The sequence below is a fragment of the Fusarium vanettenii genome (genome assembly GCF_000151355.1).
Source record: "Fusarium vanettenii 77-13-4 chromosome 12 genomic scaffold NECHAsca_15_chr12_5_0, whole genome shotgun sequence".
In the NCBI taxonomy this organism is placed as follows: domain Eukaryota; kingdom Fungi; phylum Ascomycota; class Sordariomycetes; order Hypocreales; family Nectriaceae; genus Fusarium; species Fusarium vanettenii.
In genome coordinates, this window is record NW_003315870.1 from 792,117 (window position 1) to 812,368 (window position 20,252).

The window sequence follows — 20,252 nt, forward strand, 5'->3', positions numbered from 1 at the left end:
AGCATTGCCACGCTCCACGACGCCAAGGGGGCGGTGCTCTGACACAGACAGGTAAAGCAATCAAAACATTGGTCGCTGACAGCTATGGATGGGCAAAAGCTCATGGTACCCAGCTGAGCCGCATTTGCGGCCTGGTTCGCAAAATCTCACAACTTGGCATCGGGGTCAGTCTTGGATATTTCAAATCTTCGATCTACGTTTTACAGGATGGTTCCAGGTACGTAAACCGACCCCTCTTTTCATCTTTCGTTGAACTCAGTATCGTTAGACGTCAACCCTTCGAAATTTACAATGAACAATGCGTCTGATGCTCAAGAAGCCTCAATCAGCTCCGAGTAGGTCAAATTTCTCCAACGGCAGCACGTGATTACCAATCGGACCATAGCCACCAGGATGTACCAGAGGTGACGGTGATTGAAGGAGGACGTCCGACGATCAGGCGCTTCGCTACGGCAGGTTTCTCGCAATCAGGATACCACTACCTAGCTAATACTATTCAGATTGCCAAATTTAGACCTAATGATCAAGTCAAGGTGATATCAAACGGCCCTGGCGGAACAACATACAGAGTGTCCGAAGTAAAAGGAGGAAAATATATCCTGTGCGATGAGAAGGGTAAGGAGGTGAGGCAGGGGCATGAATATGACCAAGACCAGTTGGAACTCGTAGAAGATCTTTTCTAATGTCTTGTCTGGTTTGCATTCTGGGCTAGGCTTTCGGCAGCCACGTTTCAATCAATAGATGTATGAACTATGAAATTGTGTGACGTCCATGCATCGGTATCGCGGTCACCCCTGATCATGCCCCCTGTATTCAAGAGTTTGATAAAGTCTGAAATCATTTCTGCGTTTACAGACGAGTCTCTGGGACGGCTTGAATTCATCCTTAATCCCGGCAAAACCATGCTCGGGAATGAAACTGGCTTGTTGGTAACGAAGAGCTTTACGACGTCTCGAACCTTGTCGTCCCGAGCCCGCGGCTGATAATGAGTCGGAATCGTCATTCTCAATTTTATCTGCTTGCTGCCACTGTTCTGGCCGTGAGCTGGTGGCACGAGGACATAATCGTCGCCTCCAGACTGTGCGACCAGATTTTTGACACCCCAACAAGGATCAAAGCCAAAGATTGCCAAATACAGAGGTTGATCTGCGTGGTTCTCGATGATGAGTCCAAAGATCCTGCCGTTCGAAACCTGAAAGATACCATTCGTCGTAGAGTCCACAGTTGGATTGATCGTGTACGTTGCTCTGAACTCTGGAGATGGAAGCCGATTGCACAGACCTTCAAAGTATTTGAATGTTACCAAATGATGAAGAATCCTCATCATCGTTGGAAAGGAGCCTTCCAAGTCGGCGTCGAGGACGGGTAGCTGAAGCATGTTTTCTTGCGCTTCACTGACGATTTCGTAGCCGTTGGATTTGTTGATCGTCAGTTGAAACATACACAGACTTGTTTCTTGGCTCTCCATGACTATTTGTAAATACCGCAACAAGCCTGCTTTGTCTTTCCACTTTTTCTCTCGCATCAACCCTGGTGGGAGAGACACTTTGATGCTTTGAGAAGAAAGCCTCGACAGCTGGGTGGCCTTCAAATTGCCCAGCTCTGTCATGTTGGGTGCGAATACTCCAGGCAGTGCTCGACTATCTTGAGGCATGGTCAATTCGGACTCAAACGCCCAAACATTTAGGACTTTGAAGTGTCCTTTGACATCGGCGGCCCCGGCGGCCCCGGCGGCCCCATTTGCACCAGGTAAAAGGATTCGATAAACAGTGAACTCATCACCCACTGAGATTCCGTGGATTTGTCCTGCTTTGATGAATAGCTTGGAAGCTCCTCTTGTGTATACTGCCAAAGCCGTGAGGGATGCTGGATCCAGAAGCGAACCGAAGAACGAAAGACGAGTATTGCCGTAGCGCATTGGAGTCTGGCTGTAACCTGACGATTGCATCATAGACACGACCATTTCGTGGAGTGATTGGTGCGATACCGTCTCCTGAAGCTTGGATAGAGCAGTAAGCGCCTTGAGAAGGTGATAAGTGAGGGCACCTCTTATCTGTTGCTTGTTGACAAGAACTTCTAGCGCCTTTTCGTGGGGACCACAAGCTGTTATAATCGTGTAGCCCTGGGGGTCAACAAGCCAGTCTCTATCAACTTGTGCATCGCGCCCGGAGCTGCCTAGTACTAGTTTGCATTCTTGATCCTGTTGGGATCTGTCGGCATCGAGGGTGGAATCATATTCCATAGTCCGGATTCCAAAACCGCGGCCATGGTCGCCTCGACTCACAAGACCCGAAAAACAGCAGTCCAGAACCACTGTGATGACAAGACCTTTGTCAACCATTCTTCTTAGAGCTTGGGCTAGAGAGCGCCCACGAAAGTAGCTCGCTCCGTGCTCGTCATTTTCGAAAAGTACCAGACCTAGCTCGCCGAAGCCAGTTTCGCCGACTTTTCCTTCCGACGGCAGCTGAGCGCCGTGCCCCGAGAAGTGGATGTAAACATGATCTCCAGGGTTTGCAGAATCAATGATCCTGCGAAGATGCATGAGTACATTCGCCCTGGTTGGCCTGTTTTCAAATGGCTCTGGTGGTGGCTCCTTACTGGACTCGGAATCATTTGGTACAGTGGCTGTGAGCACAGCCGTGTGAACAGGTGTGGTGCTGTGCTGTTCCAGATACTTTTTGATGTCGTTAACGTCGCTCACGCTGCCGTAAAGATGCCGGTCTTTGGGGTAGTAGTTGATTCCGATCATCAGCGCCCAGCGCGCCGCAGACTCTTCAGTAGTTGCCATGGGGTGATTTCGGAACAGAGCACGGCACGAGTGACCGTGAATATGGCATGATTGAGAAAATTGAGATTGTGCCGTCGAGGAGGCCTCGCGGGTTATGGAAATCCCTCTTGCCATTGTGGCTGAGCAAAACGCGCAGCGTACAAGCTGAACTACGCCCCGATGCTATGCGAGCAACAAAACAATCCAAGTCCAATCATAAACGCAGCTGCTTGTGGAGCTGCTTCGACGCAATGGAGGAGAAAAATCCCCTCGCCACTTCGACGTGAATCTTACTTCACCGCGGTCAGGCCCAGTTTGAACAAGAATCTAGGTGGTGTTGAGCTTCCAAGGACCAAGGCAAGATGTCAAACCAAATCAGTTCCGACATGGAGTTGGGCCAGTACAACACCACACTACCATCAGCCATATGTGCGCCAGCCCAGATGAACAGCAGAACCCGGCATTTCACGTGGCCGAATCTGGCTCGGGCATCATCTGCCTTTTGCTCATTGCCTGTATCACTTTTCAGGACAAGGAGTGCTCCGGTGATGCAATTACCGCAGAGTAAGCCTGGCTGGCATCCTTCATTGCTGGGATTTGAGGCTAACAGTTACCAAGTTGAGGACTACCCTAATGGATACCCGCGGCTTTCATCTCTAATTGCCTCTCACGACTCTTTTTCTGTCGCCCGTAGATTCTTGAATCTTCGCTCTCGATTACTACTTCTTAAACAAAATCGGGTAGTGCGGCTGGAAAGAAAGCTGAACAAAATTGACCGGGATGAAGACACGCCACTGTTTCTCGGCAGTTCTGAGTGTGATCAAAACAAAGAACGAGAGAAAGTTCTTGCCGAGATCGATGAAGCCATGGAGGATCTAGGTAAGATGGCCTTGGCCAGCTACAATGATGAGACGGTAGAACTGATACGCATAGACAAGTTCATATTAAGAAGTCGCCGCATTTCGGAACTCGAAGAAGCAGATCCCCGTGCGGTGACCAACCTACAGAATTGGATCGATGGCACGGGCTGTATTGCACGAGCGGAGAGCAGGTTTTTGAATTACCCACCCGAAGAGCTACTTAGCATCAGCCCTCAGGATGAATCCGCCATGCTTGGACTTCAGTCTAAAGTAGCCGAGAATCTGCTCCGTTTACGAGATTATTTCTTCCAGGTAGGTCAACTTATCTAATACCTGTTTCCCACCATGCTGAAACTATTGAAGAGCTATCGTTCGAACGTGTCAAGGGACAGCACTCACATTTATATTCCAACAAGATCATCTGCGGCCTTGGTCTCGCGTGCGTTAATGACGCCAATCATTGTTGCCATGCTATTGGCCCCCGTCATTCTTTGTTCCTACCTAGATACCACATCATCACGGCTCTTCGCTATTGGGGGTGCAACGGTAGTCTTTATCGCGATAATCTCCAGTACCACGAGGATGAAGAGTCACGAACTGATTGTCGCAGGAGCCACGTAAGCTATATGCCGCGATTGTCATGTGCTTTTTTGTTAATATTCATAGATATGCTACAGTTCTCGTGGTTTTTCTTTCAGAATCTTCGGCCTCACCGCAGCCTTGATCGATATTGCCTTCCTTTGAACGGCTTCTCTCCCGTATGGGGTAGGCTTGGGACCTGCTAGGGCAATGTAAGTAAGAACCCAGGGCTTCATATGCTCTTATCATAGTACTGAGACCAGATATAGGTTCTGTCCAGGTACCTGTTTTCACTCAAGATTAAACAAAGGCTCGGAAGGGCCATAGATCGAGGGAGAAGCTTGCGGGAAGATGTAGTAATCCCCTCGCTGATGAAGTATGGTGGATCTTGTCTAGTCAGAATGTGGAAAAAAGAAGATCGGTCTTGTTGACATGGATACAGGTTCGGCGAAAGCTTCACCTTGAGGGGTGTCGAGGTATGTGCTGGCGTATGGTATTCAGCGGTTGGAAAACTAGGTGTCCATTAGCAACAACCTCATGTCGTGACGCGTATTTCCAGATTAGGAGATAATCACCACTCCACCTCAGTTATCAAATGCCAATAAGGGACACATGTTATGGCCCCGAATTTCCTTTTTTGTCATCATTGGCATGATTCCCGCTGACGAAGCATCTTGGGGGCCAAAATGATTCGCTAGTGAGGCCTTGTCTCCGCAGTTGAAGATCATCCCAAACATCCCCTTCATTGCAGCAACAAGGTCAACTTGAACATTTGCTGTTCTGGCATCTGATATTTTATCTCCTCGAACCTTGAATTTGACCATCATGACAGACAATGGATTTCCAGAGAGACACTCCAAGCTGCAAGCGGCTATCGCTCAGCGTCCATTCCCGGGCTTCCCCTTCGTCCCCGAAAACCGCGCAGCACGACGCCAGCACCTGGACAGCTTGAAGCATATGCTTCCGGTGCCCGACCCGATACCGGAGGTCATTGAGGGCACCCTTGTAATTGAAGCACGAGATGGGTACAAGCTTCCCACAAAGTATTATCGCCCAGCTGCGAATGGTGAGAAGAGGCCACTCATGGTGCTTTTCCATGAAGGTGGATGGGTCATGGGTGATGTTGCGGATGAAGACTCCAACGCTAGGCACTTTGCGAGAGATCTCGGTGTTGTCTGCCTCAATGTAGAGTATCGATTGGCACCTGAAAATTCTTTCCCGATGGGTGTTCTTGATTGTTGGGATGTTCTCAAGTGGGCTGCTGCCAATGCTTCTGAGGTCGGGGCAGACCCAACCAAAGGCTTCTTAGTGGGCGGATCTTCTGCTGGCTCAAACATTGCAGCGGCGTTGGTCCATGTCTCCATCAAGGAACAGCTGCAACCTCCAATCACTGGTCAATGGCTCTGTGTGCCATTCCTTCTCCCACCTGAGATTGTCCCCGACAAGTACCGACAAGACTACACAAGCATGTGGTCCAACAGATCTGACCCTGTCCTGGGACCTCTTCTTGAGGGCCCTGAAGATTCCACAGCCGGCAGCTTCATCGAAACGTTGCTCAAGGTTGACGTCCACTCACCTCTTTTTTCACCATTTGCGAAAGAGTGGTATCCACCAACAGCCGAAACAAAGCACAAACTACCCAAGACCTTCTTCCAGATCGCGGGACTAGACCCTCTTCGAGACCATGCTCTTATCTATAAGCGGGCTTTGGAAGAAGAGTGGGAAGCTCCCACCCGACTTGAGCTGTATGAGGGGTATGGGCACATGTTCTGGACCAACTGGCCCGAGCTGGATAGGTGTCAGGATTATTGGAAGGACATTATAAAGGGCATTGGGTGGTTGTTGAACGCCTAGGGTCTTGGGCTTTTACCAGAACTGGGTGTAATTGTCTGCATTATTTACCCCTCGTCAATTTCGATTACTCCTAGCATACCAATAGACTGCGAGGCGAAACCCAAGTACGTCCAGGCCTATGTTATTTTCCTCAACTGAGTTGTTGCCGCTCTCAGATGAACTGGTGCTTAGCCTAGGTAGGCTAAGGAACCCAAAGTGCGGGCTGAGGGCAGTGTGTCAACAGTTACCCAGATACTTTAGGCCGCAAGACTGCACAACAGTATCTTTCTGAGCTACCACATTATGAACTAGGAGATTTCAAGTGTTGCTCAAAGGCATATACTGGTGTACTGAAAGTTCTAACTCAGGATTGCAATGGGGCGCGTTTTACAGTTGAAAGAGTACTGATTGAGGTTAAGCGAGCCTTATTCTTCTACCTATTATTATTCTGTTTGTTATATTTAATAACAAATCTAAATATACTGTGGGCTATAATAGCAAAAGATACAGTCATTAAGAAATAACAGCATTAAACCCGAATACTATAAACTAATCCTTCTAATTCCGTCATAAATAGTTATCCACATAAGCTATTCTTACCCATATCGGTACCTCTAGCTACCAGAGTAAAGGGGACCATATATAAGTCTTAAGAATTCAAGGGAAATCAATAATTAATTGAACAGGAGTAGAATGTGATTTTCTTCCTGTTTCTCCTGTTCATCATATCTTAGTAGGGCTGTTGGTTGAGCGCGGGTATTTTAGTGTTCTTGTCGCACTCTGGCCAATCAGGTGCGAGCGGCGAAGCTGATCCGAGCGAGGTTCTTGACCTATTACATTTTCCTCCCGCCTGCTATAGTTAAGTACTCCTACCCCACCTGTTCTATACCTATCACAGGTCAACCCACCCACTTCCTCTCAATCAACCCATCCCAGCTCAACCTAGGTACCCAATGTCTCTCCCTGGCTGGACTGTTGGGGATGTCTGCGGTATTGGAAATCACGAAAGCTGGATAAGATATGCCCTAAAACGCCCCAACATTTGCGCTAGATGCTATGGCATCATGGCAGATATGGAATGCTTGCATCACGCCATATCCAGAGAAGGATTCAGCTTGCAAGTCTCGCTCCGAAGTCTACATGATTCTGCCGAATACTCTTTTTGCCGCATGTGCAGCATCTTCCTTTGCTTGGCTCTGCATTCTCTACAGGATGAAAGCTCCTTCACTTGGCCCATGGCTAGGTTTCTCGATGCCCATGACACAGCCACTGCAACCCTCAACGTCCAGGCCGTTCTTCGACCCGAGGGCATGAGAACGTCAGCTTGCGATATCCATGAGATACTCCTGCACGGAGGGATAGTCGGTGCTGGAATTTCGGCGGGACACTTTATGCACAGCCATTTCAGATTCAAGGTGTATGCACATCCCGGTAAGTGCCCCCTTCTCGCGTCGGTCTTGTGGTTCGATATCTAATTCACATTTCCATTTTTCCGATTAGGCGATCGAGCAGCCGCTTACATTAGCTCTCGGGACTGTGACCTCAATGTGCATTCCAGCGCTGCTTTTGTAAAGATCAGGTCGTGGGTGGCGGACTGTGATACCCACCACCAATATTGTCCACGCCCGGCGCCAGTGCCACTGCCAACACGCGTACTTGATCTGCAAAACCAAAACACTGTTAGAATACACGAGGCGCAAACCGAATACGGCCAGTATGTCGCCCTGAGCTATTGCTGGGGCAGTAACTCACAATCCGGAACTCCTCTACCGACTGGTATATCACCACCAGCTTGGCAGACGATTCCGGCTTCAGGTCTGCTAATCACTTCTCTAGATGGCCCCAAATGTCTAGAAATTTCGGCACTTCCGCGTACCATTCAAGACGCAATTACGGTTACGAGGCAAATTGGTCTCAAGTATCTTTGGGTCGACGCACTCTGTATCATCCAGGACTCAGTTGAAGACAAAGACGCCGAAATTGGACAGATGGCGCAGTACTACCAGAATGCTTCAGTCACCATCATCGCAGCCAACGCGGGTAGCTCCGATAAAGGATTTTTAGCATCGAACACTCAGCCGCGTTGCCTAGAACCGGATGCTGTGTCATACCGATTCCAACTTCCAATGGCTTTCTCGGACGAGGTGGTGGATGTTATTAGCGCTGAGTATTGCATCTGGGATAACGGCACCTCTCCCGAACCCTTGGATCGCCGTGCTTGGGCTTATCAAGAACAAATTCTCTGCCGACGGGCTTTGACATACGGCACGTCAACCATGACTTGGCGATGTGAACAAGGCATACAGGGATGGAACTCGTGGTTACGAAAACATCAAAGCGAAGTAGCCAAGGTTCTTCCCAAACACAGCAGCCAGTATCCATATAAGGAAGCCTGGAAAAATATGGTAGCCGTCTATAGCCACCGCAATCTCACCTTTCCAGAGGACAAGCTACCTGCCATCTCGGCACTGGCAAGCCAGATTCACCACCTGTCCGTCCAGTCTGGAGGTGGGCCTGGAAGATACCTCGCAGGGCTCTGGGAAAATGATCTGCTTGATCAGTTGATCTGGTTCGCAGCTCCAACAGAGAGTCACCCTGTGCAGTGCACCCCGTACCGCGCCCCAAGCTGGTCTTGGGCGTCAGTCGAGTGTCCGGTTCTCTTTCCGGACGCAAGTAGTGGTTTGACCCTTGGTGCACTCGAAAGCTCGAAGGGCCTGCACCTGGAGATCATCGACTGCGATGTGACAGCCCGCTCTGCCTTGTTGCCACTGGGCCAAGTTACTGCGGGCCGGCTGCGTGCACGAGGCTGTCTGGTTCACGGGAGCAGAGTTCCAAACCCGGGGGCTTGGCTGCTAGGTACATTCCGAGGTACGAATTCTGATGTTGTGCTGAAGTTGGATTGCTATAGCATCGGGGACAAGGCTGGTCTCTCAAAAGCGCGGTCATGTTGGTGGTTGCAGGTGCAACACCGCCATGGCTTGGTCTTGGAGCATGTTGACGGCGCAATTTACAGACGCGTTGGCTGCGTGGTTAGAAACTGGCCTGAGTCTAGCGAAGAAAGACGCATTATAGATCTTATTTGAGTGAACCTAAATCTACAATCAATTCAATGGTGACTGCAAATCGCTTGGTTAATCACAGAGTAGGGACGTTTGCAATGCAGATTAAGCTTCATTCCCAAAAAAAAATGTATCAGAGCTCAGAGAATCAACTCGCGACGTGCGGGTAGTGTCTTAATTGACCGTATCTTTACCACATTCAGCACTGAAAGCCCTCAAGCCACAAGTGGGTGGCGAGTTCTGTGAGAAATGATATCATACTTCATCATATCCTACTTTCTCAGCTGAAGGCGGTAAGCGGTGTGGTGGTTACGAAAAAGGTGGACAAGGGACTCACCAGACAATACTAGACTAGATCCATGTTACCAGCTCGACACTCAACATGGAATCTCTGCACTTTGTTTCCTTTCTCCCCGCGATACAATCTTTCCATGCCCCATTTGATAGTCCAGACTAACTTTGGTGTTTCTTGCCACCTCTGACAATTTCCCAGAAACTGCCGCCTCCTTGAGCCTTTCTCTAAACTCTCCGTCAGGGGAGTACGCAAGCGTAGCCAGGGCACTATCTTTCCAAACTGGGCGCTTCAGGTTACTTGATTCCCAGATGGCCAGTATTGCAAACATGAATCCCACAAAGAGTGCCGTTGTGGGATACGCCAAGTACGCCCATCGGACCCTCGTGACGACGATTGATCTAGTCTCTTCGCCCTTCACTGGCGTCGAATTCGACTTGCGATCGCGCATCCACTTGGTCACACTGGACGCCACATTTGTGATCATTCCCGGGATATCAGTCGATTCGCCCATCGCAAACATAAACCCCGGTGGCCCATCGCCAGGTAGAGATGGATAGACGAGAACCTGGTTCTCCCAGTCACACTCAGTGCCATTCCTGTTTCGAGCGCAAAATCCCTCCTTGAGACTCTCGATAAGAGATACAACGGTTGTTTGAGAGATGTTGAATGTTTGTTGCGTAAGATTCGCTGAGCGAGCGCGAAAGTCTTTGTCGGGGATGTAGATCTGAAGATCTGGCACAATGACATATCCCGGGGCCAGATCGAGGGAGTTGTTCTTGTACTTCATGTACTCCTTCTGTGCTCCCTCGCTGTTAGTGTACGAGTCGACGGTCTTGTTCGCCCACGAAGCGAGCACTTTCTCCTTCAAAATTCCCTGCTCTACTACAGACTCATATTGGTTGACGCAGAAGTAGAGGCCGCATTCCTTTGCCGTGACTGGGGTATCTTCCCACGTAGTTTTGTTGTCTTTCCATGTGTCATCCGCCTCAAAATACTGAACAGCGAGGGCTAGTGTGCGGGAGTCACGGAAGAATATTGTCTTCCCGGGGTTTGTCGTAGCTGTCGTCGTGAGGTAGGTGTCAGGATATGCAGAATTTTCATCTTCAGACACTCGCTTCGTCTTTCCGTTATAGTTTGAAATCTTCAAGTTGATTCCCGGAACCGTGTACTTTGTGTAGTCAAGAGTTTTCCCAACTTGGCGCATGTTGGCCTCAGGGATGGTGTTGCTGACGTCTGGAAGCTCTTCGCTCTTCCCCAGGATCCATCCGCTTGAACTGATTCCTTTGGGTACCTTGATAACGCCTGTTGTTTTCTTGACATGTTGAGAAATATCCTGGCACTTGGAGCAGAGTGCCAGAGAGGTATAGTTTGCCCACGTGCAGTTTCCTGTCCTGCACGAGAAGGATGGTGAGAGACTATCCGCTGTGACAAGATAGGAGAATCCATTCCAGAGACTAGCTGTCATTCCCATATCAACGCGTACCCTTCGGCCAACAGTAGCCTGATAGAGTAGCTTTTTACCGTTTGAGCCGGTGAATGGTACGTTGAGAAGGGCGATTTGGTTCGTGCCAGTCCAACTCCCTGCGTCCAGGACAGAACAGCTTCCAATGGTAGGTTCAGCCTCGTTCAACTCGCTCAAGTCAACTCTGATCGTCTGGTCTTGGAAGGTCAGGATGGCCTGGAGGAATGGTTCGAATGCAATCAGGATGAGTGCTGCGAGCGCGCCCAGTGATGCCCAGTGGCTACATGTAGAGTCAGTTGTGTGGCTCATATGGGCTGGTCGAGGCAGTCGAAGAGGATGAAACTCACGGACGTCGTGCCATGGATATAAGAAGTCGGCCACTCCCCCAAGGCCCTCTGCTTGCAGCATCGAACCGATCAAAGTCGACCAGCGGTTCAGCAAAGTTCCCAACCCAATTCCACTTGCATTGCGAAAGACACATGCTAACGACAAATGCTAGGGCCGCTTTAGAAATGGTACCCAGGATCGAAATGACGGCGTTCAAAGACAGTGGAAACTTGGTCCATTTTGAGATGGGCTCTTGGTCGTAAACAAATAGTAGAGTGATCAGGCAAGCAAATGATAACAGACTCAGGAGAAGCGACCCAAGCTCTAATGACCACACGGAAAAGACCATCCGAAATTTATTGGTCTTGCCTTTTGCCGGGCCAAAAGGAGTGGCTGGGTGCGTCGGCAGAAGTGGCGAGATTGGCGCGTCTCGATCATCAGGCGAGACCGGTTGCACCGCAGGCCTTGGAGTCTTGGGCAATAGCTCATATGACCCTTGGTCTGCCATGGCGACAGTGTGTCCACGGACAATAATGGTTGTTTTGGAGAACAAAAGACAGCGTTTTCACAAGCCTCGAGGAAATGTCCAGTGGCAGCTGTGGGGATACTTATGCATCACGCGAAGTCTAGGCAGGCAGGGTCTGTGAGCTGGCAGCAGCTGCTAACTATGTTTAGAAAGAGGCTGAGCCGTGGCACAACCTTGAACACAGCAGGTCAGCACCCAGTTTTTGTCTCTGTCAACTCAGGTAGAAGATATGAGATTTATCTACTCTTAATATTTCTTGTAATTAGTTAATACGAGACATACAATTGTGTTCAAAAGTGTTGAGCGCTGGATGGGTTGCAGGGATATCCCTTCATCACGCCACTGGAGATTAACCAAGATCTGAAACACCAGCGCACGAGACCACAAAATCTCACTGCGCCCTGTACCACTGAGCCGAGGGTTCCGATGGGACAACTAAATAAATCCTGCTAATCCTGCTGAAGGATCGGTGGCGCGGAATCAATCCATAAGCGGACGGCTGCAGCTGTTCCAACCTCGGCTACCAGTCTGCTCAAACCTGCAAATACGGCGTGTTCCCTCATCCAGTTCTAATATCTACAAACCATCTCTAACCAGATTTCAGGGCCTCTGAATAGCACTTACTTGCCAACATTGGATATGAAGGCCTCAGGCGCTTCGCTTAATTAGACTACCACTACGAAGGAATCGAAATTACCGCATGCGGTAATAGCCGGGCTATATTTAGCCAATACCCTATCACAAGCCGGGCCTTAATTCCGAGCAGGCTTGCTACCCGAGATGGTTGAATGACTGAGTATGCACCAACTTTTCCCTCCCAAAAAAGCCCCCCACGGAACACAATAAGTAGAAGATGCCTTCTACTATTCGCAGAGGCACTTGGGTCTTACAAGGCTACCCAACAGCTTCTTTTTCGAAGAAACCCAAACACACAGCGATCTGCTTATCCTCTTCAATCTCCAAGCATGATCTCAGTGATATGCTTAAGCATGCATCATCCACACATGATTACTAGCATTCGGACGTATCAAAAAAACACCCGGGCCGAGCTCGCGAAATAAGACGCCAATGAAATCATGAGATGGGGTCCTTACTCACACCTTTACACAATCGTTAGATCCGTCCATTTGGCCATCTTTGCAGCATGGCCATCCATCATACCGTCCACATAACACTCTCCGATAAGAGTATGTTGCGTGGATGGATTTCTTGATGGATTTCCTGGATCAGGTTGCCTCTGGTTGACTGACTTTTCCGAAATGACAATGGGAACGCTACAACCAAGCGCAATGTAGATCTTGTGGCCTTCCTTGGCTCCTTCTGGGGCCAGGCCGAGGGGGCACCATGAGAGATTGGCTTTGTCCTCCTTCTTCATCTTGATCAGCTTTCTGTTCCAGACAACCGCTTGCACACGACGGAAGACCTCGGAATACGCAGCGTTGTCCTTCTCATGGATGAGTTGGTGAGTGTTGATGCCATGGCGGATGCCTTTCTCCCGGACAGCCGAGTGAAAGGCCCTAGGATACCATGGCTCGGGATGGTTGCCCTGATTGGTCCGGTTTGCCACCATGGTCCTCCAAACCTCGTCGGGCGGCAGCTTATCCTCATCCTCCCACTTTGCGGCTCTCAGCCACGAGGCGGGTATGTTGCCAAAGACTGCCGAGTCCCAGATCTCTTCGATGGTGCCCACGTGGAACACTTTCAGCGTGATCTTGGGACACTTTTCATCCTCAATGTTGAGATTGAAGAAATCTGTCCCCTCCACGGGTTCTGGACCAGATGCTGTGAAGAACTTGAGTCGTGGGATGGCCGCCCCGACAAGGGGATCTGCATTGTAGCGGTACATCTTCCCATTCTGGTCGGGCTGGTAAGGTTTGCGAGCGAGGCTTGGAATCCACGACGGCAGTTTGATCTTCTCGACTTCGTCGTTTTCACAAAATTGTTTGAATGGGGCCCATGGCCTGCAGAGGATGTCCACGGACTTTGACTTGGCAACTGTAACCTTGAGAAACTGGCCAAAGACCTGCAAGGGTGTACGAGTGTAGTCGACGACAAAACTCTCTCGATTCTCGCACTTTGCCTCATTGCCGGTAGTGACAGGCTCAAAGTCAGACGCCAGACCCAGGACGGCGTAAATTGTATCCTGCGATCGACTGGCCTTGAATGCGGCGAGAAAGCAGACGAGTTGCTCAAGGGTGCGCTCTTTTCTCCAAACTCCTTGTCGTTCTTGTCTCAGTTCGGAAGCGTTTTGGACCAGTCGGTACGCGGGGAGGGCCGAGATATTACCCGCGTAGTTCGAAACATGGCGTGTGCCTGGCCGCATCTTTAACATCCTGTTGATGGTACCATCCCGACCGACTCTCTCCAGAAGTGCCACAGAGTGGGCAAACTTCTCCCAACTGAGTTTCTCCTCACCGCACAAGAGTATAGCCTTCCGGGCCACGGAAATCTCCTTTCAACTTGTTAAAGGTCATGATCCAGTGATAGTCTCGCGTTGGGAAACTCACCTGGACAATCCAGCGGCGACTGAACCATCCGCGTCTGAAAAGCTTGAACACAGGCTCCAGGTCATGTAAACCAGCCTTGTCGAAGATCCCGCAATGCATGCTTGCAATGTGGTTTAGATCATCGAGGTTTCCGAGCTGCTCCACATACCTGACCGCATGCTCTACTTCAGTATTGGTGATGTCGGTGTTCTCGCCCTGCTCAGGCTCCCCGAGCCAAACAATGACCCTTTCGGCCTTTCCATAGATCTCAGTCATCATGGAAATTTGCGTACTCTTCTCCGAGTTTTCACCATCTGCTCCCTCCTCCTGATTGATGCAGATGGCGTCCGCCCAAAGGACGACCTCTCTCTCTGGTTTCTGGATGCGCTTCAGTGCCCACCAAAAGTTGGGTCTGACAGGGCACGGGCGAAAGGGGCTGTCGGTCTCACTCTGGAGCTTGTTCCGAATATGGATCTGGAATCCATTATCCTTTTCTCCCTTTTTGCCCCATTGCCACGACAGCGCTTCAAACTTTAGATGATCGTCCAGTTTTTCCTTCGATAGCTCCACGTAGATGTTGCCTTTACCGTGACCCGGCCACAGATGCATGACACGAATCTCATTGTCTCCCAACTCGCTGTAGATATCGCGGATACTGTCTTGTGCCATGGTGATCCTAAACAGGAATGAGACGAGTGAAGAGTGACAGAAGACAAGGCTAGAAAGAACTAAGGTGAAGAAAGATCGAAGAATGAGGTATCGGATCGAAACATGAGCAGGCTTCGGCGTATTTATCCTGATGAAACTTGAGCAGAGCCGACTTGAGAAAGCTGCAGCGGCCAGGGCAATTGCCGCCGAGGCTGAAAATGCTTTGAACCCCTATCGGCGACAGAGCCAAGAAAATGACAGCCTGATTATACGATGCAACGTGGCTTGCATTGGTGCTACCAGTGGGGTTCTGGTGTTTAGACTCAACACAAGGCGTCAGTGCTTGGGAGGCGGGCCTTTGGATTGTCCATTCCTGTCCATTAACCGAGTAGTATAGCCCGGTCCTTGGTGGGTTAAATAAGCCAGAGGATCGATCATGTACTAGTATAGACAACCGCGTTTCTTAACATCTTCAACTCCGGAGACCCGCCTCCACTGCCCACACAGCCTGGTAGAGTGAGGCTCCTGAGAAGCGTGTTCAGCTTGCTGCGCCTAGACTTCCCGGCAAGCCTCTTGTTTCCAATTTATTGGCTTGGCAAATCCTCACGTAAATAAACAACAGCGAGCCTGGTCTTACCGACAGACAAGGAGCGTGGTTATTGGTTGACTGACAAGGCAGGCTCTGAAGTGACAGGGAACGGGAAACCGAAACTGGGTGACCATCAATGGCATGTTATACCAATTCTAAAACCTTATAGGCTCTGTTTTATGCGCTCAACTGGTTGACGTGTATTATGGCGTTGCCAAGCCAATTACCGGTTGAAAAGTGCAAGCGCGGGTGCCACACAACTGTTCATGATGTGGGAATTCCGAGCCAGTTAAAGTCCACAAAGGCCCATGTAAGCCGAGGCAGGTCAAACAAGAGTATCAACCCCTGAGAGCCTGTCACAGCCCTATTCAACCACGTGAGGTTAGCCGCGAGAACTACCCGGGTAGGTACAGTTCTTCTACATTTTAGTGATAATACTAACCAGGCCAGGCCAAACGCAAACGTCCATTGGGGTTATGATTTAAAATTCGACAATCTCCAAACTTCTTTCTCATATGAGGTAGTTATTGGCCAATCTTATTTTGGTACGGGAAGAAAAGCCATTTTCAGCCTCAGTGGAAGGCCTCAGGAGGGCTGACCGGCGGCAACCCAAATTGGGCTAACACCGATGCAGGGTGAGATGAAGCTGCTTACAAGCAGTAGCAGGGATGAAATCGATTTGATGGTGGTTCTTGACTGCATCTCTTTTTCACTTGGCAGATGAAGGAAATACATGGCGGCGCATCTAAAAAGGGATGTGTAGCCGGCCCGCTTCTTGTTGAGACAAGGCTCCCATGTTCTCGACTCAGGTCCCTACATCTTCCAATCGTCATTGTGCTACTATCTATTCATCTTTCTTGATAGTTTCAATGACTCTTGGGGTGTATTGGAATGTGCCAGGGTTACTCCCTTTCAAGATGACTTGATGGGCCTAAACAACTGAATTATCAATGGTCAAACTCTACTCTGCCAAACGCTAAATTTGATGTGATAGAGTAAACGTCACGAACCGACCTCTTGAGCTAATTACAAGCGCAACTAGCTCGTATCTCAACGACGTGAGTATCTGTCTACTAAAGTTCTCTTCAGTGGATGAGAGGATATATATTAGTTGATGTGGAAAGTTCAGCGAGGTAAAAATAGTCGCATTCCCGGAAATAACAACCATCTATGCACCGTCTTTTCTCTACATCTATCATGGAACTCCTTGCTAATATGAAAATCGATCTATGACCATCTGTTCACCCTCTTCAATCTCCAGGCATGATCTCGGTAATGTTGCTCTTAGCCAGTTCATTAGTCGCATCCAGAACCTCGATGAACCGCTCTTTGGCAACCGCATTCTTCTCATCCTCTAGTTTCGCCTTGCCCATATGCTCCATAGTCACGCAGATAAGCGACTCCATAAGCCGCAGAGCCAAGGCCCCGGCGTACCCATACTGATAGAAAGCCGGTGTCTCGTTGACCTCGAGGAGCCAGGCACTACCATTAGAGTCGATGAGAAAGTCGATGGCAAAAAGCTCAAAGCACTTGTCCAGTGGTGTAAACTTGTCCGCCATGGTATGAGCTGCGGCGCGGAACAGCTCAGCGGAAATCTCACATGCTTGGTTGAATATGCTGTTCTTCCAGTCGCCGGGGAGCAAGTCGTCAGAGATTTCCCAAAACTCCCTCATCGATTCCTTGCTTGTGAACTCGTCCTCGTCTTGAAGTGCCGTGTTGGTCAGAGACGACTTAAGGCTCGGGTTCTTCCAGGGAGGTTCGTAGTCCTGCAGCGCAAGCAAGGCCAGCATCTCTCGGAAGACATGGACCTTGAGTCGTCCAATTGAAAGGACATAGGCTCGGACATGCCACTTTCTGCCATCAAGCGGCGGAATCGACACGATGTACTGCTGAGCGACAAATTCGCGCATCCATGCCGACGGGATACGTTCGTGCTCATCAATGACCAGAGGGGGTTCCTTGATCCTGGGCTGCTCTGTTACATCAACAGATAGCTTTCCAGTGGCCGTGATCAGGGCATCCAGGGAGCTCAAGCCAGGGATCGACAGGCTAGGCGAGAATTCGGGCTCATCATCGCCTTGGGGCTTTGTGCTGATGGACTCGGCGTCCTCGTCTGTCTCCTCCTCTTCCTCCTCCGAAATGTTGGCAGCAAGCTCGAGGTTACAGGCAAGCTCTTCAATGGTGCTAAAGATGCGAATGCCGTGACCGCAGTCAATCATTGCCGGTTTAAGAATCCACCAATCGCGTTCTGCTGCATCTTTCTGCTCATTATCCTCGAGCGAGTACAGGAGGGTGAGGTCGTCAGCAGCAGCCAGGGCGTCATCGACGTACTCGCTGTAATCGAGGGAAAGCCGAACAGTGGCGGGCACATGACCCTTGAGAATGCTATCTGGCCTCTTGGTAGTCCAGTAATCCACGACCCTAGCAAGATGATCCTTCCGGGCGAGCGCATCGCTGTTGGGGTATGCGTTGAGAAGTCCATTGCTAGCCTTGTTCAAGGCAGCAAAGTGTCGATTCATGTGCCATCCATCACACAGCTGAAACACTGTGTCCGCGTCCTCAGGAAAAGAGGCAAAGTTGTCGTAGCAGATAGCGTCGGGCACGTGTCTGCGGATATAGGCCTCGACGTGCTCGTTAAGCCACGAGTTGGCTCCCTGTATGTACACATGCATTGTTTCAGACCGAAACTCTTGGCTTGGCTACCTCAGCGTGTGACGTATCCTTCTTCTGGAGGGAGAGCAGCTTGACGAGGAATGAGGAGGCAAGTAATTCTAGGTTCCATATGGCCGGTGATTTACAAGGCTATGGCACCAACCAGCGCAAGACGAGGAGACTGATCTGAAGGCCTGCGAGAGCACAAGAGAATAACCGACCGATGAGCTCTTTATACGACTCCTTCGACAGTTGGCAACAATTGATCCCAGCCTGGATGCCAAGAGAAGCCATGGCACCAATTACCTAACAATGGCCCACAGGCGTAATTATTTTGTGACGACTCTATTGGACGTTTTGTTTACAAACGTAAGCGGGACGTCCAAGTTCATGATCTTGAGTCTCTACCCGACGCAAATGCATGATCTGCGTTACCTTCACCGATTCTTTTTTCAGGGGCCGAGTCAGGGTTTTCCAAGACCTCGGGCATTCTGATCCCTGCTTACTTCATTTTTTCAATGAGGGAAAAAATTTCTCCCTTGCATTTGAATTGTGAATAATTCGGGATCGATTCCGTTGCTGAGAAACGAGCTTGGGGTAGTGGCCGGGGACCCCGGCATGGTCGAGTCGCGTCAGCTTAAGGGATGGAAACTGGAGAAATAACCTGAATACCTTAACCATCAGCTGGGACAATGACGTTGAATCCCAAAGCCGGGGAAAACTGTGTGCTTTCTCCAGCAACCGGTCATTCCTGGCTCATTATTAAGCCGTCTTGCCCCCCCCAAGTGATGGCGCAGACAGATGATGGTCAGGGGCTTCAGGCCTTGGCACCAATCGCATTACTTTGACACAAGCCTTGGATGGTTTATGTATTGTTTCGCTTCCATGCACGCGAGCCGGCACGTGTAGTGCTTGCCCGAACCCATCACCTGAGCTGCAAGACATATCGTGAGAGTGAGCCAACGACCACAGTGATGCAACTGGACGCGGCCAACAAACCTCTCATTTTTACACATCAAAGTCTATCAACTTGTACAATTGGGGGCACCTGTCCCAACCGGGCATCACGTTTCCTACCCCGACAAAATCTCCTTCTCAATAGCCTCACCCAAGCTCTGCGTGTTTCCCTTTCCTCCCATATCCGCCGTCATCACCTCCTTGTCAGACCCAGCAAGAACACCCTCAATGGCCTTCAACATAGCATCCGCAGCGTCATTGAAGCCAAAGTGGGAGAGCATCATCTGGCCCGCCCAGATCATGCCGATCGGGTTCGCAATTCCCTTGCCAAAGATATCCGGGGCGCTCCCATGAACCGGCTCAAACAAGCTAGGGAATCCCCCAGTTGGATTAATGTTTGCAGATGGCGCAACTCCGATGGTTCCGGTGCAAGCTGGGCCCAGATCTGATAGGATATCTCCAAAGAGATTGCTCCCAACCACGACGTCAAAGATTTGGGGACGTTGTACAAAGTGCGCCGTGAGAATGTCGATATGGTACTTGTCGACAGCAACATCAGGGTAATTCTTTTGCATCTCGCGCACGCGAGCATCCCAATAAGGCATGGTGATACTGATGCCGTTGCTCTTGGTAGCGCTCGTCAACTTCTTTCGCGGGCGGCTTTGGGCGAGGTCGAAGGCATATCGGAGAACTCGATCCACGCCGACTCGAGTCATGACGGTCTCTTGAACGACTGTTTCCCTGTCTGTTCCCTCAAACATGATACCTCCGATGCTGCTGTACTCTCCTTCCGTGTTCTCCCGTACGATCCAGAAGTCAATGTCGCCTGGCTTGCGACCAGCGAGGGGAGAAGGAATTCCAGGCATGAGGCGGCAAGGACGCAAGTTGATGTACTGATCAAACTCGCGTCGAAACTTGAGTAAACTTCCCCAGAGGCTGATGTTGTCGGGTACCCGATCTGGCATTCCCACAGCTCCAAAGTAGATGGCATCGAACTTGGTGAGTGTCTCCTTCCAATCATTGGGCAACATGGAGCCATGCTTCTCATAGTAGTCGCAGCTGGCAAAGTCGAACTCTTCAAATTCGAGAGACAGGTTGAACTTTTGGGCTGCGGCTTGAAGACATCGCACTCCGTACGGCATCACCTCGACACCGATGCCGTCACCGGGTATGACGGCGATTTTGAGTGTTTTTCCTGCCATTGCAATAGTT

The 20,252-nt window shown here is 50.1% G+C and overlaps 7 protein-coding genes across 7 annotated transcripts; 2 read left to right on the forward strand and 5 right to left on the reverse strand.

The window, feature by feature from the left end:
- Positions 1–730: 730 nt before the first annotated feature.
- NECHADRAFT_87859 (uncharacterized protein) lies at positions 731–2,902 on the reverse strand (the record flags this gene model as incomplete). The annotated part of the gene is made up of 1 exon (XM_003047455.1): positions 731–2,902. One exon carries the CDS (start codon positions 2,900–2,902, stop codon positions 731–733), a length of 2,172 nt encoding a protein of 723 aa, XP_003047501.1.
- A 2,234-nt stretch (positions 2,903–5,136) lies between these two features.
- Positions 5,137–6,051, forward strand: NECHADRAFT_27279 (uncharacterized protein; the record flags this gene model as incomplete). The annotated part of the gene is made up of 1 exon (XM_003047279.1): positions 5,137–6,051. A coding segment is annotated over one exon (915 nt), but the record flags the coding sequence as incomplete, so codon positions are not given.
- Positions 6,052–6,992: 941 nt separating this feature from the next.
- Positions 6,993–9,111, forward strand: NECHADRAFT_87861 (uncharacterized protein; the record flags this gene model as incomplete). Its single annotated transcript, XM_003047280.1, has 3 exons — positions 6,993–7,470; positions 7,540–8,907; positions 8,948–9,111. 3 exons carry the CDS (start codon positions 6,993–6,995, stop codon positions 9,109–9,111), a joined length of 2,010 nt encoding a protein of 669 aa, XP_003047326.1.
- Positions 9,112–9,475: 364 nt separating this feature from the next.
- Positions 9,476–11,531, reverse strand: NECHADRAFT_53935 (uncharacterized protein; the record flags this gene model as incomplete). Its single annotated transcript, XM_003047456.1, has 2 exons — positions 9,476–11,135; positions 11,203–11,531. The coding sequence occupies 2 exons, from the start codon at positions 11,529–11,531 to the stop codon at positions 9,476–9,478; spliced, it is 1,989 nt and encodes a 662-aa protein (XP_003047502.1).
- A 1,279-nt stretch (positions 11,532–12,810) lies between these two features.
- Positions 12,811–14,863, reverse strand: NECHADRAFT_87863 (uncharacterized protein; the record flags this gene model as incomplete). Its single annotated transcript, XM_003047457.1, has 2 exons — positions 12,811–14,160; positions 14,216–14,863. The coding sequence occupies 2 exons, from the start codon at positions 14,861–14,863 to the stop codon at positions 12,811–12,813; spliced, it is 1,998 nt and encodes a 665-aa protein (XP_003047503.1).
- Positions 14,864–16,521: 1,658 nt separating this feature from the next.
- NECHADRAFT_102179 (uncharacterized protein) lies at positions 16,522–18,103 on the reverse strand (the record flags this gene model as incomplete). Its single annotated transcript, XM_003047458.1, has 1 exon — positions 16,522–18,103. The coding sequence occupies one exon, from the start codon at positions 18,101–18,103 to the stop codon at positions 16,682–16,684; it is 1,422 nt and encodes a 473-aa protein (XP_003047504.1). The 3' UTR covers positions 16,522–16,681.
- Positions 18,104–19,156: 1,053 nt separating this feature from the next.
- Positions 19,157–20,242, reverse strand: NECHADRAFT_54226 (uncharacterized protein; the record flags this gene model as incomplete). The annotated part of the gene is made up of 1 exon (XM_003047459.1): positions 19,157–20,242. The coding sequence occupies one exon, from the start codon at positions 20,240–20,242 to the stop codon at positions 19,157–19,159; it is 1,086 nt and encodes a 361-aa protein (XP_003047505.1).
- Positions 20,243–20,252: the final 10 nt, after the last annotated feature.